This window comes from Nothoprocta perdicaria, unplaced genomic scaffold (genome assembly GCF_003342845.1).
Source record: "Nothoprocta perdicaria isolate Ctin4 unplaced genomic scaffold, notPer1 scaffold_125, whole genome shotgun sequence".
Taxonomy (NCBI): Eukaryota; Metazoa; Chordata; class Aves; order Tinamiformes; family Tinamidae; genus Nothoprocta; species Nothoprocta perdicaria.
Window position 1 is genome coordinate 1,528,076 of NW_020454372.1, and position 13,607 is coordinate 1,541,682.

A 13,607-nucleotide genomic window follows, 5' to 3' on the forward strand; every position below is an offset into this window, starting at 1 on the left:
ATGGCAGAGAATGACTAGCTTCAGCATCTGAATGTACACAATACCAGCAAAAACAGCTTCTTGAATATTTGATTTTGTTTTTTGTAATATCCCACAGAACTAGGGAAGGAAGATAAGAGCCAAAGTTTGTTCTCAGAAAGTAAGGTATCTATTCTAGTTCAACAAATGTTGCTACCAAACAAAACATCTTTCTCACTGGGATGTGTTTAATTCTTTATTCCACAAGCAACACAAGCTTGCAAGGTATTTCTGATCAAGGAAGCTTTGGTTCTAGGTGGACACAGAATTAAGTAGCTCATTGTAGGCATATAGAGTCATCACTTAAATATGAACAGCCTATATATAAGAGCCTGTAGCCTTTTCAGCTACCTGTAGCTATTTCAGGCTGCTTGTAGATAGCCTGAAAAAAAAGAATTTCAAACAAAGCTTTTAAGGTATCTACAAATACCATACAAGTCAGTGTAGTTTTGGATGCCCTATAAAACTTAACAGGTTTATAGGGTTGTGTTGATATGTGTGTAAAAATATATTTTGCTATAAAATGCATGTAACATCTGCTCACTGTTATGTCCTTACAACTTTCCATCTATGGACCTCAGTCCAGGTCTTAAAAATACCTGCCTAACTCCTCTACATGTACCTAATGCCGTAAGAGTTCAGGGTTACTCTGGCACTTGAGGCTCTCACTTCTTCACCCTGCCAATGTACAGTAACTTACAACACCCCAGGAATTAATGGCTGGGGGAGAGAAGAGTGTTGAAAGTCCCAGATGTATTTTCTTAGATCTTCAGTCCTGGAATATCTGGCCTACCTTACTCTGTAGCCACACGCTGCAAAGCTGACAACAGAAATGCTGGAATAGAGACTGGAAATGTTATGAACTCACCTCTTCCTCTTTCCACCCCCATTTCCCCAACAGACTTAAGCTAGAAAAAAAAAAAAAAGCAACAAATATCCACTGTTATCCTTAAATCTAAGTTCACTAGAATRAAAAATATGTATGTGAATGCTGAATGCAGTAAAGACAGGCCTCCACTCTGTGAACTGTACATACACTTCAAACAGAGCATGTATGTGTTTAAGCTCCTCCAAAGGTGTGGCCATCAGTGAGCAAACCTGAATCAATATATTACCCGTGTTTATACCTTACTGATCTGTGGGGAAGTAAGTCTATAATTCTCAACCTCAGCTGCTGTGAAGTAGAATTGTGTCATGTGGATTTTCTGCATATAACTTTTCTGTGGACAGATCCATGTTCCCTTCCTTTTCATAAAAAACAGCATATATTTACAACATGGAAACACACATAACTTTTTTTTTTCATAGTAAAAACATCATTCAGTACCAAAGTGGTACTGTTAAAAAAAAAAAAAAAAAAAATCCAGGCTAGGCTTGTTAGCTCACTGACTTACAACTTCAATAATTTTGATGTATGGCCTACATGTAAAATGTAAGCAGTGTAGCCACTTGGTCACATGACAGATAAAAACACTGAAAATAAGCATGAATTATAGACACTGAGTTTTCTGGCAAAAACATGATTCTAACAGTTCAGCTGTGCATGCTTGATCTTCTGCATCTAATTTTTTTTTATTATTTTTTACTGTTTAGAAGTTATGAGTCATATGCTAGGACAAAAAAAAACCAAAACAATAAGATAAGTATAAGCCAATTTAGCATGTCTTCCTGCCAAAATATTTCTTACTGAGCTACGGATTCTTTCTGGTTTCTCAAATGAGTCTTCAACTTTGATTTCACACAGCTATTGATTTTCCAAGTTACCAAAGCAGAGTCATTATCTTTAATCTGCAGTGGCACAACTGTGTTACCAGGCTCTGCTCCAGTTAACTGGCTATGTATAAAGTTACATTTCTTGAACCATTTAATTTCTCTCTTCTACAGAGATTTTTTTAACCTCATCAGAATTCTTGACAACAAAACTGTAGCTGTAGAGAAGAAAATGAAAAAAAAAAAAAAGTAAAAAAAGTTCCATCTTCACAGACCAGACCTATATTCAGGAGGGAAACATAATTCTGTACTTTGAGGATAAGCTAAAAGGTAATTTTCCAACCTTATCTAAGCAAGAGTGATCAGGATATCCTGATAACATAAACAAATATAAACAAAATAATTTATTTTGTGCAAATGCATGTAAGATATAACTTAGAGAATTTCCCAGTGGGATGACTACTTTCTAAAGACCTTTTGAGCCTCAGGTATAAAACAAGTTAGTACTTGCAGAAAGTAGTTCAGCTGCAGCATCACAGAGTACACCCTAAGAAAACAAACAGCAGCAAAGCAGCCTCCAACCTGAATAGCTCTCCTGTCCTCGGACCTACATTTCTCAGTTGACTTTAGGAAATGGAAGGAGAACCTTCCCTTAGAGGGAAGAGCTGCTAAACACACACAAAAAGCTGAGAAATGGGTACTTTTAAGCATCGTCCACCTCCGAATGACTCCAGTTTTTCAGGCAGTGAAAACTGGTGCTGACATGAGTGCATCTTTTTTTATTCCTTCTTCTTTTCTGTACATTGGAATTTCTGGTTAAACAACAGCAACAAAAAAGAACAAACGTGGAAGTGAAAGCGTTACAGAGTTACACCACGGAGGGGAGGGCGGGGAAAAGCAGAGACAGGGTTAAAACCCACAAAATAAGCCGGCAAACGCATCATTCAAATAAAAGGCGCAACAATTCCAGGGAAACTTTAAAGCAACTTACCCCGGGGGCGGCAGATCAAAGCGCTGCTCCCAGCCGGAGCTCGCCCCGGCCCTCCAGGCCCTGCAGGGAGAGCTTCTCTCGCTTGGGACATCTGCCAGCTCTCTCGTCCAGTAGCAAGGAGCTCGCACCCCGCTCCAACAAAACTAACACGCGACCCTGGAGGGACAAACAAATGAAAGGATTTTAGGGGGGGGGGGAAATAAATAAATAAAAAGGGAGGAAGGAAAAGAGAAGTGTTTTCATGCCGAAAACTCACGGCCCGGGGCGCGGAGCTGAGGAGGGGCAGCGATAACGCGGCGGCAACTTGGCCGCCCCCCGCGGCGCGCACCGCGGGGCCGGGCGGGCCGGGCCGGGCCGGGCGCCCGCCTCCAGCCGCGCTCCTACCTCGGCATTTCCTGCCGCTCCGCTCCGCTCCGCTGCCGCCCGCGCTGCGCTGCGCTGCGCGGCTCCCCGCGCCCCGGCCGGGCCACCTCAGCGCCGCTGCCCGCGCCGCAGCATCGCCCGCGCTGCCGCCGCCGCCTCTCCGCGCCGCCCCTCGCTGGCCCGCGCCGGGGGCACCTTCCCTCGCACACGCACCCGGCGCCCCGGTCACTCCTTCTCCCTCATTTCCGGACAGCGAAACTCCCCTCTGCGGCTGGCGGCCGGCGCGGCCGGGGGCGGTGGTTGCGCAGCTCCCGCCGCCCGCGCGCACAGTCCCCTCGGGGGCGCCTCGCTCCCCGCCCCGCGCCGCGGAAATGCCCGAGGAGGCCGACACCCAGAAATGGGGAAGAAGCGGGGGGGAAATAAACGTGAACGGGAGGCTTTCCTGGCGGGACGGGGCGCGCGGCTCGGGGCGCCCCGGCCCGCGCAGCGGCCGCGGTGTGTGCGCGCCCTCCAGCAGCGCCCTGCGCGCCGGGGCGGGCGGCACGTGAGCGGGCCCCGCGCGCGGCCTCGTGCTCCTCGCCCTGCGTGGGCACGTGCGGGCGAGAGGCTTAAATGCACGCCGAAAAGTGCCAGCACCAAGGGCACAACCAAGAATTTACAGAAGTAAAACCCTAGGGAGCAAACGGCAGCTTCCACCAGCACCTACCAAGCAGTTGTGCTTGTGCCCATGTCCATAACAAACTCCTGCAAGAAACTCCTGTGTGTGAGAAACGCGGTCGCTGTCATTGCGTGGATTGACTGATAACAGCCCTAAACTCCACTCCTGCCCATAGTGTGGAATATTTCAGATAGTCGCGTGCACTGGCGTCCAGTCGTGTCCAGCTCACACCAGCACAGCGCCAACCCAGGGAGCGTGCCCGTATTTGAACTGTAAATTCTCTAGAATTTACAAGCACGGTGTTTATTACAGTGTGTCTCACCACAGTGTACAATCAGACCTGAGAATCTGAAACTTAATAAAAAGTTATAAATGATCTGTATCCTAACGCAAGAAAACTGACAAATACTGATTTTGATACCATAAATGCCAAGGAAGGTGCTCAGGTAGTCCAAGCTCCCTCCTTAAAGGTTACTATTTCCTTGCTGATGGTTTGCACACCATCTAGTGCTTGGGTAAATTCCTAAGTAGGTACCATTTCTGTGTGAGTCACCATACATTTTAGGGCCTCATCTGATTCAAAATCATCAGTAATTTTGCACCATTGTATAGCTTTGCTGTTGGTCGCTATGTGTAACAAAGACATCATTTCTAGTTACATCACATGGCTTTTTAAGGCGAATATATTTTCCTCTGAGAAATAAGATCATTTTTGAAGTACCTCAATAACATAAGATGCTTTTTGGTACAGCATAATCTTTACTTAGACTTTTCTTGTGATAAAATGGAAATATGCCCGGTGTGGAAGACCTAAGTATAAAAATTCCATTTACAGCAAAAAAAAAAAAAAAAATCGTATATTCTATTGAACAGTAATACAGCAATACTAGTATCTAGCCTTTTTATTTAAAAAAGCATTGCATAAAGTTCTGGTAGGTCCCGTATTCTCCTCCTCTCTTCCGAGCAACTGAGACAGAAGGTATAATGACTTACCTAAAACTCCCAAGTGACTCAGTAGCAGAAGTGACTCATGCTCCTCAACTCACAAGCTTGTGTTTTTCCCTCTGAAACTGGAAACAGCACAGAGGAGGAGCAAAAATTTAGCCAACCACACCCTCTCTTCACAAAGTTTCATTGGATAATAAATGCCTATGCAAAGCAGATAAGGTTCTTTTTTTTTTTTTTTTTTTTTTTTTTTTTTTTTTTTTCGTTCTTCAGAATTATTAATGAGAATCAAATCGTAAACTTCGTGGTATTCAGTTTTATCTACTTCAGAAAGGTAATGGGATGAGCTCAATCAGCCAAAATTCTAGTGTATAGCTGCTGGGGGCCTACATAGTTTTTAAAACATTTTTTAAATAGTTTTTAAAGCAACTAAATGGAAGGAAAAAAAATCTTCAGTTGATACTGCCATACTCTAGCTGATGCAGATTGATGCAGTGCAACCCTAAGCAAAATCAATCAAAATAAGTTAAAAGAGTTCAATATATATAAAAAAGTGCAATTCACTCAAGTGACATATTGAATATATTGTGCAACTAAATACCAAGAATTGCAGTTATTATAACTTGATGGTGACAGATGGCTACTGCTGATGAGATAAGCAAAATTCCATGGCATAAGTAGAACAGTTTATTGATAGTACTGGTTCTAACAAGTACAGAGCTGATCTAAAGCAAGCTAATTGTTTTATTCTTATCCTTATGAAGAATTACCCTTCTAAAATGTTGTTATTGACATTTTCAGGAAGTGGGCAGTTAAGACTTTGCAGCACTTCAAGTAGCCTTAAATATGAGGTGTGATGAGTCGCGGAGCGTCAACCTGGTTATGGGCTGTTGTGCATATGTATTCTAATATATTCTTTTATTAACAGATGGTAAAATTCAGGTATGATCCTCAAGACCAGATAATGGCAGATAATGGAATGGTTATGAAGGAAAGCTCAGAACACTTGTAAAAGGCAAGAAGTATAGGTTGCAGGCAGCTAAAAGATTTTCAGAAGCCTCTTCCAAATTTCTGGGGTTTTTTATTTGTTTGTTTTTTTTTCTATTAAAATTCTTTGTAAAACAGATTCCTGCTAAAAGTGCACAAACTGAAGAACTATTTCTTGATGGTTGTATGCCTTGGGACAAAATGGGTTGTCACCATTTTCTARTCTGAACTCTTACACTAGTCCTAATGTAAATATCGCTTCCAGTCAAAAGAGAGTGGTCACTGAACTAGAAAAGTATTTTGGAAAGACACAAGTTGTTGATTAACAGTAAATCCACAATATCCCCAAATAAACTGTTCCATCAGTTATTTATTTACATTATTAGAAACTTGAGCTATATTCCTGTCTTGGTTTTTCCAAGTCAAACTTTTAGTCTTTGAATTATTTTGGCTATCAGATGGTTGCTTGTGGAAGAAGTTTTTGATAGCAATATTGCTCTTCTCAACATGCTGTGCAGAATTTATGCTCATTTTGTGCATGAATTCTCTTGTCMATAAAAATATTACTGCTTACACAGTGAAGTTATCCGAAAGTGTTATCAATCAGTTCAGGTGCAGTAAACCAAATATTCTCCTAGCCGTTATATGCCTTTCTCTCCCCAAGATTGCGTTTAAACTGAGGCTGATTTCCATCTGTCCACAGAAAGTGGAAACATTTTACACCCTTCTCAACACCCTACATAGCTTAGATATTTCTAAGAGAAGGACAAAATAAGTTAGTAAAATTCTCTGTGATTGACTGCTCGTGCTTTAGTATCTGTGAGTTCAAGTCATCCTTCTGGTATGACTAAGAACATGCTTTTCAATTTGGTAACATGTATTTTTAACGTATGTTAAAACTTCATATATCTTTTAAGCAATTAGATCAGGGCAAGATGTCTACCCTAACTTTTAATAAGGAAGCAGCACTGACGTGGGAAAACTGTTAAGGAAAAACCTAAAAAAGAGGACTGAGTCTAAAAACAAATTATGAAGTATTATCAAATAAAGGTATTAAAAGTGAAGCTTGCAAGTTGGTTTTTAATTTAGAGTGGAAGAAGGACTACATGCAATATGAGAAGTTCAGCAGTGAAAAATGCTGAAAATGTGGGAATTTGCATGACAGCGGCACGCCTGCATTGGAATATTTTTCGCTATTGATTTTCACGGCCAATTTTTGTATTAGCCTTTTCCCGAACATCCCATTTAAAACCCACGGAAACTGCCATGTGCCAGCACGRAGTTGGATGCATCTGTGGTGTCAATTAAGGCTTTTACTTTATAAACCACAACAACTGACGTGTTGTGGGATTGACAGTGCCCGAGACACCAGCTGGTGCTATCCGGGCAACCAATCCCTCTTAGTCCCAGGAAATCCACCTCCAAGGAGCACCAAAACTGAGACAAATAAACAACTGGATGCCTAAAATTAAATTAAAARCACACAAATTTAACTCATTTCATAACCAGAAAATGGCGTTTCTTACTGCTGTATCACAGGAAACTCTGTAYATTGCCCAAAGCCAGTGGAAGACTTTCTGCATTTACAAATGATTACAGGTTTTATGTTTTTCTGCCACAGGATGCATTCAACAGTGGGGAGAAAGGAAATTTAGGTTTATGGGCTGCTTTATGCTGGTTCACACTAGAAACAGAGAATTATACTCCATGTAAGTATCAATTTAAAATAGAAAAAGGTATATTCTCCATTTCCTTGTTTGTTTGTTTATAATAAGTTGGGTTTTTTTTTCAATGAAATATTTCTAAGAGCTTTTGTTTTCTAACACTACCAGCAAAGATTTCATTAAAATTGGTAAATTATAATGTAAAGCACAATAAAATATTTTGAGATGAGTTATCAAAAGAGCTGTCTGAAAGAAAAATGCAGCTCAACAAGCTTTATCCTACTTATGGCAAAACCCATCACATGGCCTGGTTTATGGTGGTTTCAGCTATTCCTTAGCAAGCTCAACCAAGTAGTTCACTCAAGCAGGTAATAGATCTCACATGAAAAAGTAACAGATCATATATTGAGGCACGCAAATTGACATTTCATCACAACAAAATGTCAACTGGTAATTCATTATATTCCTACAAATAAGTCGAGAAGAATTATTCCATTTTCAAATACAAGTAAGTTTGCTGGATTGCAATAGTTACTTTATTTGCATATATTCGGTAACGTGGATTTCCACATTTCAGTGTAACTTTAATAGTACACTCATTTAAGATTTCATGAAATAACTCGCAAGTCAACAAAAGTGAATGTTTCAAACACTCCGAAGGATGTAGCAATTGTTTTAATGCATTCAAGATTATTTGGAATTTGTCTTCACACTAGAGAACATGTCAGCAAAGTCAAGCAGATGGGTAACAGCATCTTTCCAATCAATGGGACTGGAGATTTAAGGCAATATTGATGAAAARTGTGCAGCTAAATGAATACAAACATGTACATGAACGATACAGAGATTTAGTAAATTTGAAACAACTTCTTAATTCGGCTAATTCTTTTAGATATAATATCCCAGAAGCTGTATGGTAAATAAATTAAAACTAAGAAATATTTCTCTTGCTTTTCAAGTTAACAGGACTTCTTTTGCTTCTGCAGCAGTACCTATATCTAGCATTACTTTACATTAGTATTTTATACACATTCTTAACAACTGTAAGTATCCATGAAATTTATATTACTATTTTTTCAGCAATATCAAACTAATATCAAATGATATGGTAATATCAAATGAATTTTGTAAAATTCCATATCCRGAATTCCACAAATATAAAAATATTTCCATATTTTCAAATATTTCCTAAGGAAACCTAGTCAACCCCTCCTAAAATTTTAAAATGAAAAATCTATCCTACAGATTGAATAAATATGGCAGTGGAATAAGACTGTATGCTATATTGTTGTATGCCATCATGGTATCACAAGCAGGAGCAGGAATCCATAAAAAAAATTAGTTAATTTTGTGTGTGTTATCTTTACTATGAATTCACAATACAGAGCACAATCACTCCTTTTGAGGTGTTATAGAATATGCTGTGAATGGGTATTAAAATATTGTGCATTCTGCATTATAGTTTCATAATACAGAATGCTCTTAGTTATATATTGCGTATTATTCCTAATACATATTCACAGCATATCTTGCAACAGCTCCTTTGGCACCGCTAGCTTGTACGCTCTGAATGTGTATTAACAGCAGAATGCATTTGCATATTATGAGTCCATAATGCTGAATGCAGAGTAAAATCTTTGATAAAAAGTAGTCGCTATACATAAAAACAGAAGTCTTTTTCTCATCCTCTCACTTAGACCTTTGCTACCTTGCACAGTCATTTCCCACTACACCTGTACAATYCATAAAGAAAATAAATTATGGTATTGCAGCAATTCTACTGCAGTTTCCTTATAATATTTCAAAAGGTCATTTTTTTCTTTGTTTATTCTGGATGATATTTATAATTAAGATTATTTTTAATTAACTAAATATTTGTTCCCGATTTTTCATTTTGACACCAATATAAATGCCTGGGTTAAAGTCTTTGTAAAAATACCATATCTAGAATTCCACAAAATAAAAATATTGTGAAATATAAAGAAAATCTAGTCACTCCATGGTAAAAAAAATATTAAAAAGAAAAATGCTAAAGTAAGCCTGTTTTACAAATAGGATAAATAGGCATTGGAACAGTAATGTTTATTTTGATAGCATATGTAAAATAGAGTTGATCCTAACAATTCTTAAAAAAAGAAAAGGAAATGCGAACATATAAAAATTAACCTCAGTCAGTTGTAAATATATTTTTTCTTTTTTTCTTTTTTTTTTTCGTTATGCTATTGATTATTTTCCAAAGAGGAATATGTTATCACAGTCAGCTATTTTGATTGGACAAAATCATTCTTTTGCATTATCATTCTTCTGCATTACAAAGTCACGTGATTACAAAACTTCCCTTGGATCAACAAACACTTGTTAGTATATATTGACAGATGAACATCTTGGCCACTCATGTGAATAAAGAAGGCAAAAGGCACCACTACTTATATAGAACGGGGAATTAAAGAAAAATAATCTTCTGCCTCTGTTGCTTTCTTAGGTAAATGAAAGTAAGACAAATCTTGGATCCAAGTCTAATAAATTCCGGTGTCTGTGYTCAATATAGGAAGATTTTCCCCAGGATGCAAAAGGAAAGCTAGAGAAGGCCTGGCTTTTTCCTCTTTCCCTAGTCTATGGACTAGCTGCAATAAATAAAAGGACACAAGAGGAAATTGTCTACACTCTTTCATGTCGTGATCACACTGCCAGCCAATACTTTTAAAACACATTCAGCTGTATTACTTTAATAAGCAGTCATGAAAATTATTTTATTCTTCTGGTATTACATCAGAGACAGTAATTCTACAGTATATCCATATAGRCATTTGGGCAATTATTAGCAAATATAAGCTACCAGTCATACAGGAACAAAATATGCACGTGTACATGCATTTAATAACACCTCAGCTAAAAAAAAATTTAAATGTCATAAGACACAAATTGGGTTGGAAGAATTCCCCTCCAAAGCTGGCACTTTGGGATCCCAGAGGGTATAATACTGCCCAGTGAATGATTCCATTAATGGCTGTCACATAGCTATTTAGGAAAGTTAGAGAGAAAGTGAGAGTATGTAAAATCATTGGACTTTAAATGTTTTCCCTTTAAAATAAATGGTTACATTATAGTTTAGTGAGGAAGGCTATTATGTGGTACAAATTTCTTCATTTCTCTTTGCCTTTTTCAGGGTTTATTTCAACTGTTGTAAAGTATTAATGAAAATGCTGTAAAAGTCATAATGTTAAAGTATAATTTTATTTAATATTGTTTTACATTATAAGAGCTATAAACAGGCTCATGTAAACTTGTACAAGCAGTTATTTTGAGATCTGAGATTTTTTTTTTCTTTTATGGCTATAAATAAGAGAGAATATTTGCAATTATTTTACAACTCTAATATACTTAGATCTACTTCTAAAACAAAAATACTTTTTTAAAGTGTTACAGTTTGCTAATCTGGTAAATTAAAGTGAAGGTTTTGAGTACATAAAGTGAAGGTTTTGAGTACATAATAAAATTCTGTACATATACATAAATATTTATCTAAGTATCTACCTAGACAGCTGTAATCAGCTATACTTGGAATACAAAGGATAGGCTACAGTAGACCATGAGATTAGACATCTGTCCTCATTTGTGAAGGTGGATGTCTTAAGCTCAAGAATGGCAAAAGTATATTATAAAGCATTTAATCCTCATCASTATTTATTAAGAGATAAAATAACAGTAAAACAAACCTATACTACTTAAGAGAAAAAGCACAAAAGCTAAAGTTTTTGTTGTACAATAGTTAATGAAATTCTGCAATTTACTTTATGAAGTTCTGCAATTTACYTTAGCCTTGAAATGGTTTTAAAAAACCCTAATTATATTAATGTACTAAAAGAAACACCATTGTCGCTTAGTTTCATTAAGCATGACAGGTAGCATTTCCAAAGATAAATGTTAAAAATATTGTCACTTGTGAAGATGGCATGTTCAGGTTGAAGTSGCAAAAACATGGCAGCAGCGGGATGGAACTGGGCCTTTTCTCTTTATTAAGCAATAGCACAATTTAATTTTTAATGCACATTAATTTATGACTAGCTTGTTACTGCTCAAATCTCGCATTTTGTCTCTGGATTTTGATTGCATTTTAAAACATACTGGCTATTTATTAATTCAAAGCCAAGCTCACAAAATATCCCTGTCAGAAGGAAACAGCTTTCTGTGTACCAAGGGTAGTTTAGGGAATAGATAACACAACTGGATCAGTTAAAAGGAACACAGCTCTGTTAAGACTGGTAAAGTTGGCTGCTGACATTCTGTGCAAAATCAGAAGAGATAAACTTGCTCGGTTTATGATGTCTCACTTATCTTCCACAAACAGGCTACGCCTTCCCTCACTTAGCAAACTCCAACCTTGTTTTATTGCCGACTGTTAACAAGCATAAAACTGTACCAAGTCAGGACTATATTTAGATTAGCACTGCCTGTATCATAGCATCGCAAATCTSAATCTCTTGAGCTAGGACTGAGAGGATCCTACCATAAAATATTTTCATTACCCTTCAACTTTATGATTCAAAACACAAACACACACACACTTTGTTCTGCCAAGCAGAGGTGGTTTGCTTGTGTTATGCTTTGTGATAGCCCACACAGCTGAGTTTTAGTACACTGAGAAAGGCAAGCAATAAAAACTTTAATTTCTATTACAGTTTATGACCAGCGGTAAGGTGTATACAGTAGACATTTATGGACAGCTATTAGTAAAAATGCTTACAGTCTCTAGAACAAGGATATATTTGGGATATTTTCTTCAAACATGGCTTAACAACATGGTAGTTGAAACATAATTTTAAATTTCAAAACGGGCAGTAATCTTTTTAGCAAGCTCCTTCATAGATCTATAAAAACAATATAGCAAGATTTCCTGTAACAAGACTCCAACTCTAGTTTYGGATACAAAACTCTTTCTGAGGAGTTCCAGGCTTCAAGTAAAAATATAGGCACTAGGTAGTATCATAAAAGCGCCCGTCAAATGATCTAAACTTTTCTTTGACACTATTAAATAATATAAACACTATCTTTTTAATGTAAATAGATATATTAAGTCAAAATTAAATGTGCATGAGCCCGTCGATAGCCTTCTCTTCTAATGTCACATATTTCTTCTCGCTGCATCTTGTATAAATTTAACCTTTACAAGTTACATTGCTCTCCACCTCTCCTGTGCAGCTAGGTCATCATTCTCAAGACCCACCAAAATTCACATATAAYAGGCATGGGTAATGTATCTTAAACTTATTAATCTGGTTTGATTAGGTGACAGTGTTCATAGAGGAGAAGTATGCAAGGCAGGGCTTTGAGGGTGATTAAATGCTGAAGTGGAGCTGAGACATTTGCTAATCACAGGGACCATGTATTGCTAGAATATTCCAGTCCCATGGAAATGTTTTACATCAACCAATAAGAAAAGCACATTTAACAAAGTATACTAAAATGACAGACTTCTCAGGTATGCGGATGCTTCAAAGCTCTTTTGAAGTTCTTGCATGTAACTGCAGCTTGAGAGGGGCATGTTCATCTGCCTAAGAACAGGGCTAAACACAAATAATTGCATGAGGGTGTTGTCTGTGTAGGAAACAGGCATCTCTTTTACACCTCCAGAAATATAAATAAAGGAAGGAGTGAAAGTGGAGTGTAGTCYTAAGGAAGAGGCCACCGCGGGATTAGGAGAAAGGAGGTTCTGGTGGAAAATCTGCATAATAGCTTGGACATGAGGTTGGATCTGAGAGGGTTTTCTGTTTTGTTTTGTTTTTTAGTTATGCTGTGAGTKGCAAGTAAAAGGCCAGTTCAGGGATACTACTCCATATTAGGCTATATTTATTTGAATTTGAAGAGTCTTAAATCATTCAGAGATYCTATACAATAAGCTTCTACGCACAAAATAATCATTTTTACCTGTTTTTCTATTGTTTTCTTAAGCAGGTTCCTTTTGCTAAAATTGGATAACATATTATATAACAAAACTACTAAACTCAAGAATATTAGACTATAACCTAGTAGAATCCAAAGCGGTAGCAACCAGTTTGTACACTCCTGGTGAAATTTCTGATCCAGTTTCTCCTTTGTTCTCTTCCCTGAACTCATATACATCAATCTGAAGTGGCATAAAATTCAAACATCTTTTCATTTTATGGAATTGAAAAAGAAAGGTGGAAGGAAAATGCTGGAGAGTCAAGCAGGCTTGGAGAGTTGGTTCAAGTAGAAGACACAAGAAGCGGTTAACAGTACTGTCAGTGGCAAG

At 37.9% G+C, this 13,607-nt stretch overlaps 1 protein-coding gene across 1 annotated transcript in view; it reads right to left on the bottom strand.

The window, feature by feature from the left end:
- Nucleotides 1–4,753, bottom strand: part of MDFIC (MyoD family inhibitor domain containing) — a 43,200-nt gene extending 38,447 nt beyond the window's left edge. The window contains exons 1-2 of the mRNA XM_026033223.1: nucleotides 4,734–4,753; nucleotides 2,720–2,875 (exon numbers count right to left, since the gene is read on the bottom strand). Coding sequence (XP_025889008.1) covers nucleotides 2,720–2,810 — 91 coding nt within the window. The 5' untranslated portion in view covers nucleotides 2,811–2,875; nucleotides 4,734–4,753. The remainder of the gene's footprint in view (nucleotides 1–2,719; nucleotides 2,876–4,733) is intronic.
- Between the last annotated feature and the right edge of the window lie 8,854 nt (nucleotides 4,754–13,607).